Here is a 21,781-nt window from a genome sequence, read left to right on the forward strand (position 1 = left end):
CATTTTCGTCCAAAAAGGAATTTTTTGAAAGCTTAACTGATAACTCCATGGCCATTCATTCAGCTGACTCCCAAGGAAATGGAAGGCATCTGGAAAATGTATTTAAAAATTGATTTAATGTTAGGCCGTGTTAAATGTTTTAATTTCCAAGCAATGCAAGGGCCACTAAAACATCAATTAGTCCTAGCAATCGGGTAGGAATATTGGCTTCTATTGAGGGATTCATTTATTTCAGCTCTGCTAAATATCTAAGAAGGAGAAATCCAATGCAGTCTACAGCTCCGAGGGAGGGACATTCAGCCAGAGAAGAATCCAGATCAGGCCCCAGCTAAAATGGTGCCTTTGCCAGCATCCACCACCCCCTGGCATCTCTCTCTCTAGAGGGAAGGCAGTGACTTGTACAGAAGGTCCTCATGCTGTTGACAGAAAACACCCTCCCCATCCCCACAGTTTCTCTCTCTCCAAGCTGGAAAGCATAAGAGCTTGAAACGGGGCAGAGAATAGCTCCCTGATGAGGACACAGGCCAGTTTAAGAAGTTTTTCAGATCATTTTTAATCATTATTCTTCCTTCCAGTGCCTTTTAAATTTCAAGGCTCTGGGGTCTCCCTGTCCCAGTGGAGGCTGTGGGTTGGGGTAGTAGGGCTCTCACAGTCTGGAGGGCCTCTGTTTCCACACAGCGGGGCCAGTTGCTCGGGCACTGAAGGGCCATCTGCACATGCCGCTCACCACACGGTCTTGGGCAGGAGAACCAGCAGACAGCCAAGCCAAGGACCCCAGGTGACAGGGCCTCCTAGAAGGAGACAAGAGTGAACACGTCTCAGCAACCTGCAGAGGGCAAACCCAGCAAGCCCAGCTCCCTGAGTCTCCCTCTGGACCACTCACTTGATCTCCCAGAATGCTGTTTGCTCTTCTCTGATGCAGGAATAAGGACAATAATGACCTCAAAGCCCGGGTTGGGAGGGATTGGGGGCAGTGGGGGAGGAGGAGGAATGCAGGCACAGGAACGACACAGCAGCAGGGTAGTAAAAATTAAATGACATTGTGTGAATCAGTTTGTAGCAGAGCTGCCTTAATCCTAAGAGTCACCTGGGGAGATTGTTAAAAATGCAGATTCCAGGGGGTGCCTGGGTGGTTCAGGTCATGATCTCAAGGTCCTAGCATAGAGCACACTTTGGGCTCCCTGCTCGGTGGCGAGTCTGCTTCTCCCTCTGCGCCCCCCACCCCCGGCTCTCACTCTCTCTCCCTCCCTCAAATAAATAAATAAAATCTTAGGGAAAAAAATGCAAATTCCAGGATCGTCTCCTGGAGACTGTGATTGAGCAAGCCTGGGGTGAGGCCCCAGGAATCTGTATTTGAGGGATTCCTCCGAGGTGATCCTGATAATGAAGCAAGTTCAGGAAACGAGATTAAGGGCCTCACACACAGGAAGTGCCTGTGGAGTGAAGGAAGGAGAAGCACATCTAGGGTCCCCCGGGGACACCACTTTCTGACAGGGCTGGTTCAAGGGAAAACTGTCTCCACAGGGGATTGGGCGAAATCCATCAAAATTACCAATGCAGGGCGCCTGGGTGGCTCAGTGGGTTAAGCAGCTGCCTTCGGCTCAGGTCATGATCTCAGGGTCCTGGGATCGAGTCCCGCATCGGGCTCTCTGCTCGACAGGGAGCCTGCTTCCCTCTCTCTCTCTGCCTGCCTCTCTGTCTACTTGTGATCTCTCTCTGTCAAATAAATAATAAATAAAATCTTTAAAAAAAAAAAATTACCAATGCATGCACCCTCTGACCCAGCAGTCCCACTTTGAAGATTTTATCCCGCGGATATATTCAAACAGATGCAAATAATAAGCGCTTATTCCCTGAAGCTTTATCCATAATTTAAAAAGAAAGGGGGGGGGGAGAAGAAGAAGAGAAAAAAAGAAAGAAAAAGAAAAAAAATGGGGAAAATTTAAAAAAATAGGGGAAAATGTCCGTCTGTAGACATCTGATGAAATGGTTAGAGTACAGCCAGGAAACCAACAACTGCATGGCTCCTATGTGCAGAAACCGAACTGCCTCCCAGATATACTGTTAGGCGAGATGTGCAAGGTGCAGAACAAAGGGAAAAACAGCCAATTAAAAAAGTGCAGAGATAATCTATGGATGTGCATAGACTATCTCTGGACAAATACACAAGAAGCTGGTAACACAACTTGCCTTTGGAGAAGGGAACCAGGTGACCAGGGGACAGGGGACAGAGGGAGACCTTTCACTCCATTCCTTTTCAGCCCTTACACATTTTGAATCCTGTGCATTACCTCTTGTGTTATATAATACACACAAAACACAATAGTTAAAAAACAATTTTTTTTAAAGATTTTATTTATTCATTTGACAAAGATCACAAGTAGGCAGAGAGGCAGGCAGAGAGAGAGAGGGAGGAAGCAGGCTCCCTGCCGAGCAGAGAGCCCAATGCAGGGCTCGATCCCAGGACCCTGAGACCATGACCTGAGCCAAAGGCAGAGGCTTAACCCACTGAGCCACCCAGGTGCCCCTAAAAAACAATTTTTAAATGGTGGCACCTGGGTGGCTCCATTGGTTAGGTGTCCAACCCCTGATTTCAGCTCAGGTGGATCATAGGGAGGTGAGATCGAGCTCCGCATCAGGCTCTGCACTGGGTGTGGAGCCTGCTTAAGATTCTCCCTCTTCCCTTCAGCCCATCCCTTCCACACCCTACCTACCCTCTGCTTTCTCTCTCTAAAAAAAAAAAAAAATTAAAAATGTATGCATATTATACTTCAATGAAGTTTTGGTTTTTTTAAGATTTTATTTATTATTTATTATTATTTGTCAGAAAGAGAGAGAGAGAGAGCAAGCGCTCAAACTGGGAGAGCAGCAGGCAGAGGGAGAAGCAGGCTCCCTGCTGAACAAGGAACCTGATGCAGGACTTGATCCCAGGAGGCTGGGATCATGACCTGAGCTGAAGGCAGCAGCTTAACCAAATGACCCACCCAGGTGCCCCTGAAGGCAGATGCTTAACCAACTGAGCCACCTAGGTATCCCACTTCAATGAAAAGTTTTAAAAATAATAACAGTAAATCAGGTGTGCCTGATTTCAGCCCAAGTCATGACCTCAGGGCATGGGATCGAGCCCTGTGTTGGGCTCCACGCACACTGGGGAGTCTGCTTGGGATTCTCTCTCCTTCTCCCTTTGTCCCTCTCCCCTGCCATACTCAAATAAATAAATAAATCTTAAAAAAAAAAAAAACAATCGTAGTAAATCGAAGGTCATGGCTCCTGCTTAAAATGCCACCTCAGGCCATTTGTGGCTGCAGAAATTGAGAATCCCTCAGTTCTCCATCACCAAGGGAAGGCTGGGGCTGATGGAGGGAGATATTCATGTCAGGAAAAGGTAAAGTGAAGATTTGGAGGACCAAGTTCTTTTTGCTCACTGAGTATTTGCTCGAGATGCTCTCTCTACCTGGGACATATTCTCCTCAGCTTGGGCTGCAATTTAAAGATTATGTCTTTGGGAAGTTTCTATGCCCACTCCCTAATCCCCCCAGCCTATGTCAGCTGTCTCACCCATGTGTTCCCTGTCACAGAACCTGTCATAGAGCCTCATGATCGCCATTCTACGTATGCCTTCCCACCCCCGCTTGCTCAATGGAGGGCTCAGTGAGCACTGAGGACACACGTGGCTTGGTCACTGCTGTCTCCCCAGAATCCAACAACGTGCCTCATCCAAAAATGGTGCTCACTAAAGATAGAAGGGGTCACAAAAAAGTGACAGAGTGGGGAGGAAGAGAGGACCAACCCCCTTATCCTAGCTCAGCCCTAGTCACCATCACCTCCCTCTGCCTCCTTCCTTCCCGGTCTTCCCAGATGTGAAATCCCCTTGTTCATCTGCAAGATAGCCTTACCTGTCTTGCTCATCTCTGTGTTCCCAGCTCCGATTGCAGACCTGACACACAGGAGGTGCCCAATATATACTGGTTGAATTTATTAATTAATACTGGTCAGTGAGAAGGAGGTAGGATGCAGGGGAACTGCTGAAATGCATTTAGTCCTGAGAAATCCTGATTCAGCGAGTTCTGGGTGGGGTCCCCGAAACCGGCTGTTTCACAAGTTTCCCCAGGGAACTGAGAGTCGTGTGCACGCACTTGGTGGGGACTTTGGATTTTCCTCTGAATGCAGTCTCCGAAGACCGTGAGAAACGCCACTCTGAATCTTAGGAACCTCCGGTCCCAGGCCGGGCAGGGTGGTACTAAGGGACAAGGAAGGGGTCTAGAGGTATGGGCACCAGCAGAGGGTTTTCCGCTCACCAGGAGGAGAATTGGAGGAGGAGGTCCGGGTGGGACTGGCGCTCGGGGGCGTGTCCAGCCAGGTGCGTGTGTTGGCGCCATCTAGCGCTCGCTGGAGGCTCTGCAGCTGTAGCATGCTGAGCCGCCGGCGCTGGGCTGGGGTCACCGCCGCGGCGTTCTCAGGGCCCAGCGCAGCGATCTGCTCCGCGGATAGCTCCTGCAGCGGAGAAAGGGGACAGCGCACTCAGAAGTGCCCCTCCGCGGCCTTCCCAAACCTTGGTCATCCGCCCAGGGCCCACACAACTTTGCCATACCCATGTACCATTTGTGCTCTTGAGATTTTCCCTTAAAAATCACATGGTTCTTTTCACTACTAGAATACATTTCTTTCTTAAAAGGAAAATTTTAGGTGGAAATTTCCCAAAATGGAAGACCGGAGTGACATGTCATCAGTAACCATTAACAATAAGCCAAAAGAAATGAACATTATTGAATTCGAGCTAGCTGTGTTGGCCAACGATGTCTGAGCCCAAGGTCTCTTAAAAAATAATCAAGAAGTTGGGGCGCCTGGGTGGCTCAGTGGGTTAAAGCCTCTGCCTTCCGCTCAGGTCATTGTCCCAGGGCCCTGGGATCGAGCCCCACATCGAGCCCCACATCGGGCTTTCTGCTCAGCAGGGAGCCTGTTTCTCTCTCTCTCTCTCTCTCTCTCTCTGTGGCCTCTCTTGTCTGCTTGTGACCTCTGTCAAATAAATACATAAGATCTTTAAAAAAAATTTTTTTTAAATAATCGAGAAGAGAAGGAGACTTGAGGTGTTATAAAGGTTAAAGACATTTTAGCTCCAACCTGAGACCTTCCTCCTTCAAGTAATCAGCATTAAAGGAGAGTTGAAAAGAAAGTCATGATTTTCTCACTGTGTGACTTAATGTTGTTTAATTCAGTGCAAGGTACTTCCCCGATGCTTCAAGTCCCCACCTGAGAAATACTGACATAGAGGAGAAAATATGAGCCTAAAGGCCAAAGGTTTAAATCTGTGTCCCAGTTCTGCCATATACTAGCTGTGTGACCTCAAGAAGATTTCACAGCCTCTCTGGGCTTTTGGCCTAGACGCGGGATGGCGCAGAGAATTCCTCTCCTGTGTGGATATTGATCCTCTGGTGTGACTGCCTGCAGACTCTGGGGCGGGGGGAGGAGGGTGAGTCTTGCCAGGGCTCAGTGGAGGAAAGGTGTGATAATCTATTAGTGACATCTGTCATGGTCACTAGAAGTAGAGTTAGAGTTCACTACGTCTTTGAGGCTCCTGAACAAGACATTTACTGAAGCTGCTTCTAGCTCAGAGGACTTGTGGCTAGTTCCAGTGGGTCTGGAATTGAGATGGGATGGCAGATGAGATGGCAGGATTCCGAATTTGTAGAGAGGAGTCTAAAGTCATGCTGCTTATTTTCTAAGGGCTCCCAAGATTCTGGGAAGCGGGTTATGCCCCTTCATCCACTCCTCTTTCCTCCTTTACTCTCTTCTTCCCTGTCTACGGAGATGCCTCCCTGGAACTGTGTCATTCCCCTGCCTAGAACTCTTCCCTGCCCCCCACTTCCAGGACACAGTTCCAGCTCCTAAATATGGCAATGGGCCCTCGTACTTTGGGCCAAGCTCACCTGTCCAGCTGCCTCCTCCTGACACTCTTCACTGCAGAAGAATAAGCATCCATGTTTGTAGACCCCAGGAGGCAGCACCTTTGCTGTGCCCTTCCTCCTGCCTGGAACACTATTCCTCTCTCCGACCTAGCTAACCTGTCATGCAAGGTCAGCATCACCTCCTCCCTCACACACATACACACACACACACACAACACAGGTACACTTCTGGCTTACAACTTCCATCTTCCATTAACATAAGAGTCTGTATTCTACAAATTGCCTGTTTTTCCAATGCAACTGCCTTACAACTAAATGGAACCTCTAAGCCTATTGGACTGTGCTTTAAAAAAATAAATTCATGGGCGCCTGGGTGGCTCAGTGGGTTAAGCCTCTGCCTGCGGCTCAGGTCATGGTCTCAGGGTTCTGGGACTGAGCCCCACATAGGGCTCTCTGCTTGACGGGGAGCCTGCTTCCCCCTCTCTCTCACCCTCTGCCTGCCTCTCTGCCTAATTGTGATCTCTGTCAAAATAAATAAATAAATAAAAATCTTTAAAAAATAAAATTAAAATAAATTTTTAAAAAATTCGAAGTGAGGGGCACCTGGGTGGCTCAGTGGGTTTAGGCCTCTGCCTTTGGCTCGGGTCATGATCCCGGGGTTCTGGGATCAAACCCTGCGTCAGGCTCTCTGCTCAGCGAGGAGCCTGCTTCCCTCCTCTCTCTCTGCCTGTCTCTCTGCCTACTTGTGATCTCTGTCTGTCAAATAAATAAATAAATAATAAAAAAAAAATTCGAAGTGGTCACCAACATTTAATTATCAGCAGGTTTCATAGGAAAATGGAAAGCTCTGGAATCTTACATAAAATAATAGTAAAAAAATAAAAGGAAGGGGCGCCTGGGTGGCTCAGTGGGTTAAGCCGCTGCCTTCGGCTCAGGTCATGATCCCAGGTCCTGGGTTCGAGCCCCACATCGGGCTTTCTGCTCAGCAGGGAGCCTGCTTCCTCCTCTCTCTCTGCCTGCCTCTCTGCTTACCTGTGATTTCTCTCTGTCAAATAAATAAATAAAATCTTTAAAAAAAAAATTAAAAAACAAATAAATAAATAAATAAATAAATAAATAAATAAAAGGAAGATCCAGCAATATTGGGCCCACATTGCCACCTTGCCTGGGTGTGCTGGAGATGAGAAGCAGCTTCCCCATTTAGACAGGGCTCAGCCTATTCGCCTCAGGTTCTGCTGTCTCATGTTACTCCTCAACTAAAGGCACGAGGGTATACACCTTCACCAGTGCGTCCCCAGGTGCACCCAGGAGTTTCTGAGAAAGACAACTCCCCAAACAAGGAAACCACCGCACAGTGCTCCAAACAGGACAGGGGGAAAGTGCTTGGCAACATGCCAGCATCCAGAACCAAGCCTCCGCTGTTCTTGCGGAAACCCCCAGTGGGGAGGCTCTGCAGCCTTCGGGACTACTGTTTATTTCTCCCCAAAACAGCTATTTCACCTGCTCTGTGCTGGAAACTGTCCTGTGTTGTGAAGTCGTTCAAGATCGGTTACTGGTCTTGAAATGAACCAGGGATGTGGCATCATAGGAGTCTGTCCGACCTCATTTGTGTGTCTTCCACAGTTGTGGTGGATAGAATTTATTTCCAAGTTGCCCAGCAAGCGAGAACACCAGGGCCACTCCTCATCGGAGCAGGCCGTCCCCACCAAACACTCCCCGAAGCTTGTATGGGGCCCCAGAGACAGGAAGCCCCACGGACTACCCTGCTTCCCTAACCTCAATGGATCTAATGCCTCCTCCTCAATTTCTTCCATAGTCATTTCTCACCTGTCCTGTTGAGGTTTTCTCAATGCTTTTATTTAAATCAACTAGAATATTTTTATTTCAATTTTTTTTTTTAAGATTTTATTTATTTATTTGACAGACAGAGATCACAACTAGGTAGAGAGGGAGGCAGAGAGAGAGGAGGAAGCAGGCTCCTCGCTGAGCAGAGAGCCCCGTGCAGGGCTCGATCCCAGGACCCTGGGATCATGACCCGAGCCAAAGGCAGAGGCTTCAACCCACTGAGCCACCCAGGCACCCCTACTTCAATTTATTTAAAAAGAAAATGTTATACAGGTCCATAATACCTCATCGGCCATTCTGAAGTCCAAAAAAAAATCTCAAAATTGCAAGTTTTTCCCAAAGTTGAAGACAAACTTATTTGCCTGCAAAACCTTGAAATGATATAAGGTCATTTGTAGTCTCTATTTAGTTCAATTAGTGTGGCATCAATGACTTCTTCACAGAAATATTAATGTATAATGTGCTTCCCCAGACACTGCTGGGGGTGTTAAATTACATGCAGGAGATTCACGGAGTGATCTTTTTAAAATCTGGAAAATTCTGAATTCTGAAATGTATTTGTCCCCAAGGGTTTTAGACGAAGAAATATGAGTCTGTCATACCATCATAAATAGAAAATCAATACCTTGCTATGAAGAAAGGACAACCATAAAAATAAATACAAATTAAAACATAAAATTTTAAGGAAAAAAAATGTTTAAACCAAAAATTATCTTGTGACCCATTCATTGTTGGCATACAGCTCTCTTCTGGCCCTATCAGCAGAAATCTGTTTGCAAACCCCTAGAATCCAAGGCCTGCCATCTGTTCCCCGATGTGATCTGAAATGGGGTCAAGCTCCTATTCTCCTTGAAGAACCAAGTACCTACTTTGAATATCTCATCAGGAAGGCATTTGATTGCTGATGGCTGGAAATATGGCATCAAATCCTTGTCCAGCATTTGGAGCTCTTCCTTAGTTAATCCAGCTGGGGAGAAAAAGGAATCACGAGGGTTTAGTTCAAGCCATCGGAACTCCACTTGTTTTATTAATGGTGCTGCATAATGTACAGATCTGTGTGTTCTAGGCAAGCGTTATTCCTTACAAAAAGCCTTGAAAATCACCCCAGAGAATCAACTTCCTTAATCAACTCCTGATTTAAAAAAAAAAAAAAAAAGTGGGTCGCATTAGTCCTGATTGGTCTCCTACAACGAAAAGTACGCCCAGAAGGACTTTCACTTTATGCAATTTCAGATTGTGTACAAAACTATTTAGAAGTCAATTAAATCACATCCTAAACCACTTGAGTGTGCCCAAGAACCACCAAGAGAGCTTGTTTAAAGAGATTTGTAGACCGCCCCCCATCTGCAACCCCAAGGCACGAGTCTGGGTTCTACTGTAACTTTAGAGATGTTCACTACATACAGCCAAGGATTCTTTTATTGTTATTATTATTGTTTTGTTTTTTGCTTTTGTCCCCAGATTTCAGGTTGGAAAGGGACAGGAGGTGTGCTCAAGGTGCCTCTCACCTGCCATAGTCCCGAGCTCCTGCAGGACAGAGCTGGACCACTCGGTGGGATCCCCAAATACTACTTCTGCCTTCTTCTTAAACTCAGCCAAGACATGAGTGCTGCAGAGCAGGGTCCCAATTCTGGCCACCACCACCCTGGTTAAGAGGGAAGGATACAGCGTGAGCCTGGGAGGCTCTCCAGACATGACGGGTTGTGCAGAAGGTAGGTTGGCTCAGCACCCAGAACGGATCCAGCTGATTCCACTCTTTATTTTAACCCAGAAAGGTGGCAAAACATCAGGAAGGAAAAGACATCTTGCTAAATGAATGGACTGGCCAATCAACCATTTGCCATTTTGAACACTACTGAGCTGATTACCTGAATTCTGAGATCTTTATGAGTGAGATTTCGGTGGCATTCATAGCACACAGGGTTGTACCAAGTCCTAGTAAATGGAAGCTCTTCAGATCCTGGATACTGTAGCCTGAATCCTCCAGGAATCCTTGCAGGATGGATTTAGCCTAGAAAAATGAGGAAGAGTAACAGAGGAACTATCAGGGATGATGAAAACCCTAAGGCCTGAGGGGATAATTGAGCTACAGTCAGAGTCTACCAACCAATCCCCCATTTACTCCTCTGGATGCACCCCACCCCCATCCCAAACCAGCCTAGCCCCTGCCTCCGGGTTCATGTCCCTAAGGTGCTGCTTCTCATAAGTATGTCCCCTCATCCACAGATGAGTGTTTCGGCAGTGAAACTCCCGTATCCTCCACCAGCACTAAAGGAACTATATCCCATGTCTATATCTGCTAGCTTATTTTCTTCAGTCACACATGACCTTCAGATAATTTGCTCATTTAAGTTCTCCCGCATCTCCAGCATGTTTTCAGAACTTTTTTATTTTATTTTATTTATTTATTTGACAGAGAGAGAGAGAGAGAGAGAGCATGCACCAGAGAGCACAAGGACAGAGGGAGACAGCAGAGGGAGCAGAAGAAGTAGTCTCTCCCTCTGAGTAGGGAGCGCAATACAGGACTTGATCCTAGGACCCTGGGATCATGACCTGAGCCGAAGGCAGAAGCTTAACTGACTGAGCCACCCAGGCACCGTAAGTTTTCAGAACTTTCTGACAAAACCTTTTAATAGTTCGCTTTTTTGCCTTTGCTCAAATCAATCCCTCCATCTGAAATGTGTTTCCTGCCTTCCCAACTGTCAAAATCCAACCATCTTTTTATTTGGGGAGGGGGTTCAAGTCAAATGTCACCTTCTTCCTGGTCTTCCCTGATGAGCTCAGCCCCAGTGAATTTTCCTTTCTGTAAAGTCCTACATCGATAGATTCATCCTTCTCTCTTCAATTTTAGAGAATAGTATCACAAATCCTTCGGTACTGAAAACCACCGAGGGATTTTATCAGTGAGCTTTAATTTAAGGGGGCTGTTGTGCAGGGTCCCTGAAATTCTTGCACAATAGCCATTCGTTGTTCATGACTTTCCCTGGAATGCTTCCCTTCCCACACTCTTACTTCATGTGGTCCAGGTGGAGCTACCTGCCTTCTGAGTTCCAGGGGTGATGCTATGTTTGGCCCAGTCCTGACTAAAGTCATCTCTTGGCCTGGCTGCCATGATTTGCTCTAGATTGGGCCTGGGATCCAGTCCAAACCAACCAGGACTTTGGATGGAATGATTAGGGATGTCCTCATTGGTATAGGGGAATAAGACAGTCTTCATTCTCTGGAAGGACAACATTCTTTACTGTGGACTGGACCTTGGAAGCATAAACACCTAGATCTGCTAGAATTCATCATATGGAAAGAGCCTGCCTCTGACTGAAGCCAACACAAAGGAAAGCAGGATCAAAAAATGGTGAGAGACAGATCCTTGACTACAGTGATGAAGACTCTGGATCCAGCCATATCTGAACTCTACCCATGAACTTTGCAGTTACAGGAGCCAATAAATTTCTTTGCCTGGTCTAGCCACTTTGAGTTGTTTTTTCTGCCACTTGGAATGCAATGAACCCTGATTCATTTGACCTACCTATGTTGGACCTGAGGAAGGATTCAAGTCAATCCTTCAGAGATGAGCTGTGTAATAAAGTCTGGATCCCTCAGTGCTCATAGGGGCAGGTGCAACAGATGACAAAAACAAGAGCTCACAACGCAAAGATGAGGAGGAGTTATCCAAGGACAAACATCTGAATTGGAAGGAGGGTCACAAGGATACAATGAGCCTTCCCATCTCCTCTTACCGTCAGTTCATCCCATCACACAGTTAGAACCATTACAGTGTTGAGAAAGTGTTGGCAAAGAATGTGAAATGTTGCACTGAGTTTCCACTGTTCCAGTCTGTTGCCTTCCCATCCCCCAGGTCTGTCGAAATGCTATCCCTCCAGAGAAGACTGCCTGATTCCCATACCTCAAAGAGCCTCCCTCCTTAGTTCTATGAACACTTTGCCCATTTTCTGTTATCAATTATCACAGTTTTAAAACATTTTTCACTGTTCTCCCTTTTTTGGTCTTGTATCATCAAGTAGAATCCCCAGATACCCACAACATACCCAGCTAGTTCACCATCGTATCCCTACCACTTGGCATGATGCCTGGCACACAGTTCAGTCCAATGAGGACTTTAAAAAAAAAAAAAATATATATATATATATATATATGTATATATATATATATATTTATCTGACAGATAGAGGGAGAGAGATCACAAGTAGACAGAGAGGCAGGCAGAGATAAAGAGGGAAGCAGGCTCCCCGCTGAGCAGAGAGCCCGATGCGGGGCTCAATCTGAGGACCCTGAGATCATGACCTGAGCCGAAGGCAGAGGCTTAACCCACTGAGCCACCCAGCCGCCCCCCCGATAAGGACTTTTTAAATGAATGAGTGAATATCTGAGTGAGTGATCTGAAGAAGTTGTAGGCAATATATATACTCTTTTGAAATAGCATCAGATTGCTGCTTTCCCAGAATGGATTGGCTTCAGGGAGATTTCCTGTTTCTGCAAATCAGACTGATCAGTGTCTTCACCAAATTGCCCTCAGTGATTACAAAACTCACAGGCTCCACAGGGGAGTTTCAGTAATACCACACTCAGAGTTCAATGTGTCTGCATGGGAGTGCACATCCAAAATAATAATACCTGATATTTACTGACTTTTTGCACGGACCAGCACTCACCTAGCCCTCACAACTACCCTGTGAAATATTTTTTTTAACATTTTTTTTTTGGTCAGGGAGAAAGAGAGAGGGAGCACAAGGATGGGGAGCAGCAGGCAGAGGGAGAAGCAGGCTCCCCGCTGAGCAAGGAACCCAATGATGCAATGTGGGGTTAGATTCCCAGGACCTGAGCCGAAGACAAACGCTTACCCAACTAGCCACCCGGGCGTCCCAACACTGTGAAGTATCATATTATTCTCATTCTCACAGATGAGGAAGCTGAGGCCCAGAAAGGTAAAGTAAGCCATTGCTGCGCAGCTGGCAAATGACAGTGCTAGGATGAAAACCCAGGCATTCCGACTCCAGAGCCTGTGCTCTTAGACAGTGAAGACGTTTGGGTATGAAGAGAAGAAAGAGAGAGATTGGAGGTCGCTTTTGAACTTTTCCTATTAAGGCTTCACAATCAGGTTTCACTAGTTGGTTCATAACAATCCGTGCTCCCCGACCATCAGGCATGCCCATTTTAAAATGAAAGTGCGAAAATACGATTCAAATAAAATTACTTTGAAGATGTGGTATTAAATTGTCCTTGCCACTGGAACCTGGAAAATGCAAGCTCAGCCTGCAAGGTGATAAGCCAAAATATATTTACTCGAATGACTGGACCAGTGTATCTGTAATGATTCCAAGACAATTAATACTAACACTTTTAGGCAATATTAACCCTCTGGAAAATGAATAGCTGTGAGATTTCAATTTCTCTGTTCATCCCTCTGGCTTCTCTAATAGTTTTTTTCTCCCCTTATATTGGTTTTTAAACTGAACTCTGTTAATGTAGTTCCACCAGGTCTGACTATTAATCTAGAAACATGCATTTAAGGGTTTGATTAGGAGCGAAAGTTGAGGAAGTGACTGCAAATGATATATGCAAATGTTAGGTTTTCATATCCTCTTCAAACATATTGATAAATCTTGCTGGCATCCATGGGAATTAAAATTGGTGCAAAGGGAGAGAGATAGCTCTGGTTTCTATGCTGGATATATTTTTTCTGTTTTCTCCCAGACAGTGACTAGAAGGATTTTAATATCCGAAGGGTGACAGGGCACTTCTCAAACAGTCAAGATCAGTCATTATCGAATGTTAGGAGGGAACGAACCTCAGATTGCTGGGTTTAGACCATCTACCCAAAACGAGGCGAGATGCCAGAGAGAGGAAGTGGGGTGGTGATTGTGACGATGATGATGGTAACTACAACAATGAAAACGCTTACTTTTCACTGAATACTTATGTGCCAGGCATTGTTCAAAATGTTTCACATATATGGGCTCTGGCGATCCTCCTGGCCAGGGTCTCCATGCTGCCAGGTGGTGGGTACAATTCACATCGTGCTGTGTTTGAATGGTGCCACTCAGAGTTATGGGACATGGCAATCCCGACCCTGAAAACCTCATGTGACCAGGGGACATGCATCGGTTTTGCCTGCCCAGCACCCGTCCTGCCGTCGTTTGAGAACACCATTATTTTTCCTTGGGTGAACCGCCCTGTATTTGTTTCCCCTTGCTGCTGTGACAAATGAAACCACGGTAAATTCGGTGGCTTAACATAGCACAGATTTATTCCCTTACAGTGTTAGAAGGTCCTGAGTCCTAAAATGGATCGGCAGGGTGTGCTCCTTCTTGAGGCTCTAGAGAGAATTTATCTCCTCACTTTTTCTACCTTCCAGAGGCTGCCTGTGGCCACATCTTCCATCTTCAGAATCAGCAGCCTAGTGCCTTCAACTCTTTCTCAGTGTCCTTCTGCTTCTCTTGTCACATGGCCACCGGTCTCCTTCTCCTGAGGACCCCTGCGATTACACTGGACTCATCAAGAGAACTGTCCCATCTCAAGAGGCTTAATCAGATCTGTAAAATCCCTTTGCCACATAAGGGAACATCTTCAAAGCTCGCAGGGATTGGGGCACGGACGTCTTTTGGGTAATGGCATAAATGGAGTCAACGCTGGGACTTTCTAAAAAATGCATGCAAGAGGGGCACTTTTTTTTTTATGAGGATGCTAATGAGATAATATGTAAAGCCAGTGTTGAAAATGACCACCGAAGGAGGGCTGCCTGGCCAGGAAGACACCATGGAGCAGCCAAGACTCCCCTTTCTAGCAATACGGCGGGCTAATGTCCCTCCCAGTTGAAACAATTAAATTCTGGAAAGAACTTCTTTAACGCAGGAGGGATTAACTGACACAGAAACCAACCTCCTGTGCAATGAGAACACGGAACAAGATCTATGAAACAATGATATTCAGACACTGGACAATGGAGAACACAGGACTATGATCCTGAAAGTGGGAACATAAATAAGGAGCGCCTGAAAATGGCCCTTGCTTCCTGCCCAGAAGCAGTTTTCAGGCCAGGGAGCAGGAAACGGCACCCAAACAAACCCAGGGGTCCAGCTGAGCTGAGAACATAGAGACCCAAGGTCAGAGAGGCCAGGGCACCTGTAATCTGTGGGGGAAAGTACTAGAGAGTAAGAAACTTCAGAGAGAGAAAACGCCAGAAGAGAAACTTGGCAGAAGAGAGAGAGAGGTCTTTCCCCCTCTGGCTGAGCACTGACCTCTCTACACAGACCAAGAGTGAAATCCACATTAAGTATCAGGAAGGCGCATCAGAAAGCGATAGGCTGAACAATTCTCAGAGCCCATATGGACTTGGAGAGAGATCATATGCCCACCAGCCAGAACAGAGGGGTCCTGAAGTACACAGAGCATTAGACAGAGCATCCAGAAGGATCATGTCTGAATAATGGAGATAAGTTAACTACAGAATAAGGGTCACTCTGGACTCACCCTAGTAATGCTCAAAGGGAAGCCTTGGGCCACCTGGGTGGCTCAGTCAGTGAAGCATCTGCATTTGGCTCAGGTCATGATCCCAAGCTCCTGGGATCTAGCCCCATGTCCGGCTCCCTGCTCAGCAGGAAAACTGCTTTTCCTCCCTCTGCCCCTCTACCCCTGCTCATTCTCTCTCTCTCTCTCACTCACTCTGCTCTCTTGCTCTCAAATAAATATTTTTAAATGTTAATAAATAAATAAATTTTTATAAAGGAAGCCTCAAAAGAATCAAACTAATTTGAAAGTAATTTAAATGTATGCCAGTCATGATCCGAAGGGACACCTGCCCCCGAATGTTTACAGTAGCAATGTCCACCATAGCCAAACTGTGGAAAGAGCCCAGGTACTCATCAACAGACGAACGGATAAAGAAGATGTGGTAGGGGCGCCTGGGTGGCTCAGTGGGTTGAGCCACTGCCTTTGGCTCAGGTCATGATCCCAGGTCCTGGGTTAGAGCCCCACATCGGGCTTTCTGCTTGGCGGGGAGCCTGCTTCCTCCTCTCTCTCTGCCTGCCTCTCTGCTTACTTGTGATTTCTCTCTGTCGAATGAATAAATAAAATCTTAAAAAAAAAAAAAGAAGATGTGGTATATATACAATGGGATATTACACAGCCCTCAAAAAATGAAATCTTGCTGTTCGCAATGACGTGGATAGAACTAGAGGGTATTATGCTAAGCAAAATAAGTCAATCAGAGAAAGACAATTATCATATAATCATATAATCCACTGATATGTGAAATCTAAAAAACAAAACAGAGGATCATAGCAGAAGGGAGGAAATAATAAAACAAGATGAAATCAGAGAGGGAGACAAACCACAAGAGATTCTTAATCACAGGGAACACAATCAGGGTTGCTAGAGATAAGGGGTGGAGGGTTGGGGTAATTGGGTGATGGACATTAAGGAGGGATGCGATGTAATATATATAAGTTATTATATAAGACTGGTTATTATATAAGACTGATGAATCACTGTGGTGCCTGGGCAGCTCAGGTCATGATCCCAGGGTCCTGGGATCGAGCCCTGAATCAGGCTCCCTGCTTGGCAGAGAGCCTGCTTCTCCCTCTCCCTCTGCCTGCTGCTCTGCCTACTTGTGCTCTCTGTCTCTCCGTCAAATTAATAAATAAAATCTTCTTTAAAAAAATTAAGACTGGGGCTGCCTGGGTGGCTCAGTGGGTTAAGCCTCTGCCTTTTGGCTCAGGTCATGATCTCAGGGTCCTGGGATCGAGTCCCACATCGGGCTCTCTGCTAGGCAGGGAGCCTGCTTCCTCCTCTCTCTCTCTCTCTCTACTTGTGATCTCTCTCCGTCAAATAAATAAAATCTTTTAAAAAAAAAATTAAGACTGATGAATCACTGACCTCTACCTCTGAAACCAGTAATATCATATAATGATATGTTAATTAATTGAATTTATTTATTTATTTTTAAAGATTATTTATTCATTGAAGAGAGAGAGAGAGTGGGGTAGAGCAGAGGCAAAGGGAGAAGCAGGTTCCCCACTGAGCATGGAGACCAATGTGGGACTGGATCTCAGGACCCTGGGATCATGACCTGAGCTGAAGGCAGACATTTAACCAACTGAGCTACCCAGGCATCCTTAATTAATTGAATTTAAATTTTTAAAAATGTTTAAAAACATATAAATGAATGAATGAATGAATGAGTGCCAGAACAAAACCCAATATCCATCAAAGGAGTACAACCAAATCAAACATTTTAATATATAAAATTTGCAATGTCCATTAACCAGTCAAAATTACCAGACTTGCATATAAGATAAAAATACATAACCCATAACTAAGATAAAACTTAGTCCACAGAGGGGCGCCTGGGTGGCTCAGTGGGTTAAGCCTCTGCTTTCGGCTCAGGTCATGATCCCAGGATCCTGGGATCGAGCCCCACATTGGGCTCTCTGCTCAGTGGGGAGCATGCTTCCTCCTCTCTCTGCCTGCCTCTGCCTGCTTGTGATTTCTGTCTGTCAAATAAATAAATAAAATCTTTAAAAAAAAAAAAAACTTAGTCCACAGAAACAGACTCAGAAATAACTGATGACAGAATTAGCAGCAAAGATTTCAAAGCAGCTATTATAATACTGTATGTTCAAGACATAAAGGAAAATACATGCAAAATTAAGACAGAAATGGAATATTTAAAAGATCAACCAGCATCTACCCACCTGTCCTGGCGTCCATTCTGTCTGCCAGCTTAGGGAAGCCACAGTGTCGATGGAGCTGAGATCCAGCTGCTCCAGCTCACTCTCATTAAGAGCCAGAGCAATGCGCCCCAGTGAGGCGATATGGTATTCTTTCCAGTAAGAAGGCATGTCCCAAACCTTCAAATGAAAAAAAAAAAAAAATCAAAAAAATCCAGATTAGACTGACCATTACTAATAGTATTTTAAACAGACATAGGGCAAAGCTCTTTAATAAAGTTCTCTTATAAATCAATAAAAAAGACAACCACATTAGCTTTAATATATACATACATATATGTATATACATACATACATATATATATATATACACACACACACACATATACATGTACATATATATACATACATACAAAACACACAAACAGAACAACTTTATATCATGGGACTTTATTGGTCTGATTTCTTGGCCCGCATCTTGATTTGGCCCCATAAAGGATCCCCGGGCCAGTGGACTAAGGTTTCACCTAAGATGACAAGGGCAATAACATCAAGGGATATGGGGGAAGATGTTTTTATCCTCCTTATTGTAGTTTGAGGTTTTGATTTTTTCTGGCTAAAAAGACCCTTTATCTTTGTAAATACAAAACATTTTTGTTTTCTCTAGTTTTCTTTTCATGGCGAAAGAACAGAAACAAAGTTTTACTGGTTTTTGAAAAAAAAAGATATGAACAAGAAATTCACAAAGGAAGAAACAGACATGCAAAAAAGTTCAGTCTTGGTCAATTATTTTTAAACTGTACATTATCAACAATCAAAGAATACCATGTGAGCTGATCATATTGACAAGGAATAAAAAGAATGATCATTTATGGTGTTGAAAAGATAAGGGATAAAGGATATCTTCATTTACTGATGTTGAGAATATAAATTGGTACATACTTTTTGGAAGGGAATTTGGTTATGTGTATCAATAGTTTTTAAGATATTTGTATGCCTTGACCCCAGAATTCCACCTCAGGAATTTAGCCTAAGTAAATAATGAGATAAATGCCCCCCAAAATATGTACAAATAGGTACCCTGAGGCATTAAAAATATATAAGCAAACTACCAATTTGCTCAATAATAATTGTTCAATAAACAAGGACCAGAAAAAAGTACCAATCATAAAATGAAATATTATACAACTGTTTAAAATGCTGATATAAATTTATATTTCTGATATGGAAAAATATGCGTTTATACTGTTGGGTGTAGACAGCAAGTTACTGAATAGGGGTGGACATGACACTATTTTTTTCTAACATATACGTGTGAGTATACATGAAATACATAAATACATCTGATACATATACACAGAAGTCTGGGGAAATTCAGGTGAATATATCAAAATCTTAACAGTGCTTATCTCTGGGTAGAAGATTATGACAGATTTTCTTTATTGTTTTCCAACTTTTCTACCATAAACTTGAGTCCTTTATATAAAAATGAGTTATAAAGTATAATTATAAGGAACTTACTGTCTTAACCCCGCAAGGATAACCAGATACTCTACAACTATTCAAATGGCTGAAACAAGCCACTCAAAGGGAACTTTATAAAGATGGAAAAAAAGACTTGGAGACCCCTTTTTACTCCTTTCGGCTGTTTTCCACACGTTTCCAGAGGATTCTGAGAAAACCTGCTGTAAGCAGCAATTGCGGTTCTCCCAGTGGAGAAAGAAAAGACACCATTCCTGGAAACAGTCTCAGTCAGAGGCACCAGAACATCCACAGAACTTCTACTGAGTGTCCATGAGATGCCAAGACACATCTCTGTTCTCTGCCACAGCCCGAGAGGAAGGAACGAGAAATTTCTTGGATGTGGAGCACACACCTATGACACCCAGTTGATGAAGAGAAACTGCAACGAGAGAGCAGCGCCCGTGAAAAGTCCCTGGGGTGGGCTCTGTGCACAGAAGTGCTGGGACCGTCATGCTGGGGTTTTCCCTCTCTTGAATGCTCCCTCCCTGAGGTGGGCTTTACCTGTACAGCCTTCTCCTTCAGGGTCATCAGCTGAGGCAGCCTGAAACCCCTGACGGCCCCCAGAAGCTCCACGTTCCGGATGAACGTGGATTCCTCCATGCAGAGCAGGTCGGCGGGGGCCCAGCAGGCATTGGCTTCTGCCAACTTTAAGATGTCACCAGAAGAAGGAGCCATGACTCCATGGCAACCTCAAGAACGGGGAGGAACAGAGGGAAGAGAGCTTCAGGGAATGTTAGTCTTTATTGAAATGAGTAATCTCCTTGCCTGGGTAGATTTACTCAGGAGGAGCAGCACAGCATAGACACTGAGAGCAGAGACACGGGGGACAGCTTGAATCCCACTTCCGGCACTTCTTGCTAATTGCCTGGTAACAAAATCACGGAAATGCCAAACTTTTCCACGGCCACATGCACACAGTAGGAGCTCTGCAGCACTACAGTGGGGCTCCAACTTGCCTGGAGGACAGTGGGAGCTGGCGGTGAACAGTTCTGGTTTCAGATTCAAATCCAAAGCTCTTTAACCCTTCTCTGCCTCAGTTCCCTCGTCAATAAAATGAGGATAAGATTATCTCATCAAATTTTTGGAAGGATTAAATGTATTATTATATATGAAGCACTTAGAATAATGCCAGGTATACAGTAAGTGCTCAATACTGGTTAACTATCTTCATTAGTTATGTTACCAGCAGCTGCCACCTCAGGCATTTATTTGCAACCCAAAGTTAAGGCTTCCAGAAGTACAAGGAAAAAAAGAGTATGGTAAGGGTGGGATGCCTGAGTGGGTCAGTCTGTTAAGTGTCTGCCTTTAGCTCGAGTCATGATCCCGGGGTCTTGGGATCGAGTCCCATATCCATCAGGCTCCCTGCTCAGCAGGGAGTCTGCTTCTCCCTCTCCCTCTGTTTCTTTACCCCACTTGTGTGTGTGTGTGTGTATGGTGCACGCTCAGGCATGCTCTCTCTCAAGTAAATAAATAAAATCTTCAAGTGTGGGAAAGAAAAACGATTTGGCATCGTGGGGGCTATGGCCTTCCCACTTTCTGGGAAAGAGGAGAAATGGGCCTGCTGCATTTTCCTTGGCAACAGGAGAAACCCATCCATTTCAGTCTTTGACCAAGTTGAATCTCAACGTGGTTAAACCAGTTAACATCATCAACACACGAAAGAGATATTTCTCCCCTGTTGCTCCACTGGGAGAAAACCCAAAGCTCCTCGTCCAAAGAGCAATCCTGGCTCTCCTGTCTTAGCAGCGGTCCACCCCTGAGATGCACAGAATGACCAGCACCCCCCAGCCAGACCACGCCCAAGCCCTGTGGCCACTCCCTCCTCACTGCCTCTCAGCGGCAACTCACTGGATCCAGGAGGTGAAAGCAGACCAAACCCAGGTCGCCACATGTGGTCCTCAAGCATTTTTACCACAAAAGACACAACCGTCCTAGATTACCCTACTCCACTCCGACTTTCCAATGAAAACAGGATCCAGTGATAGTACAGAATTAGAGAGGAACCAAATGGTTAAACCGTGCGGCAGGAACTTGGCCTTCTCCTGCTGTGGTCCCTGCCTGGCACACAGTAGGTGTTTAGCAAGTATTTGTTGAATGAATCAACACACACACACATAAATTGACTAAAATGAAACCAACCAGTAATTCTGCTATGCTATTAATTACTACAAGCACAGCAGTAATGAGTACCCAGAACCACAAAAGAAAACTCCAGGGATGCAGTCATGACAGAGTGTCCTCCCCAGAGTGTGGCGGGTCTCCCTTCTGCACACCCACACGCACAGAGCAGGATGCCTGCCATGTGACGAGTGCACTGCTGGGCTGTGAGGGCAGGAGGAGCTACTGGCGATCATCGCCAGCTCTGGGTACCAATCCCAGAGCTGCATTGCTCACTCCATGACTATGGCCAAGCCTCTTAATCTCTCTCTAAACCTCAGTTTCCCTTGTCAAGAAAATGGGAGCAAGCCCAGGACAGAGGTACACGGAGAGAGGACCACCCAAGATCAACATGAATCAGACTGTGACACTTCTTTGCTTGGTGCTTCCGTGAAACCCCAACCAAAAAACAAAGACAAAGAAAGTCCTTCGGGCTTCCTTTATAAAGCCCTACATGGCCTTGTCTCTCGTGCAGTCCAGCCACACTGGTCTCTCACGTCCCATTCATTTCTGTTCCTGTTACACTTCCATTTACCTGGAAGACTCCGACGCCACATATCCACACAGTCCACCCCCATGCTCCCTGGGGCTTTCCTGAAACGTCCCCTTCTCAGTGAAACCCATCTCTACAGTTCTCTTTGCAAATTATAATTCCCCACCCCC

At 45.4% G+C, this 21,781-nt stretch overlaps 1 protein-coding gene across 1 annotated transcript in view; it reads right to left on the reverse strand.

Annotated features, from left to right (window-relative positions):
- Positions 1–533: 533 nt before the first annotated feature.
- The window catches only part of OTOA (otoancorin), a 66,748-nt gene continuing 45,500 nt past the window's right edge, over positions 534–21,781 (reverse strand). The window contains exons 23-29 of the mRNA XM_047714658.1: positions 19,463–19,650; positions 17,462–17,617; positions 9,620–9,762; positions 9,260–9,396; positions 8,621–8,718; positions 4,299–4,494; positions 534–791 (exon numbers count right to left, since the gene is read on the reverse strand). Of these exons, the coding sequence (XP_047570614.1) occupies positions 724–791; positions 4,299–4,494; positions 8,621–8,718; positions 9,260–9,396; positions 9,620–9,762; positions 17,462–17,617; positions 19,463–19,650 (986 nt within the window). The 3' untranslated portion in view covers positions 534–723. The remainder of the gene's footprint in view (positions 792–4,298; positions 4,495–8,620; positions 8,719–9,259; positions 9,397–9,619; positions 9,763–17,461; positions 17,618–19,462; positions 19,651–21,781) is intronic.

This window comes from Lutra lutra, chromosome 18, assembly GCF_902655055.1.
Source record: "Lutra lutra chromosome 18, mLutLut1.2, whole genome shotgun sequence".
NCBI lineage: Eukaryota > Metazoa > Chordata > Mammalia > Carnivora > Mustelidae > Lutra > Lutra lutra.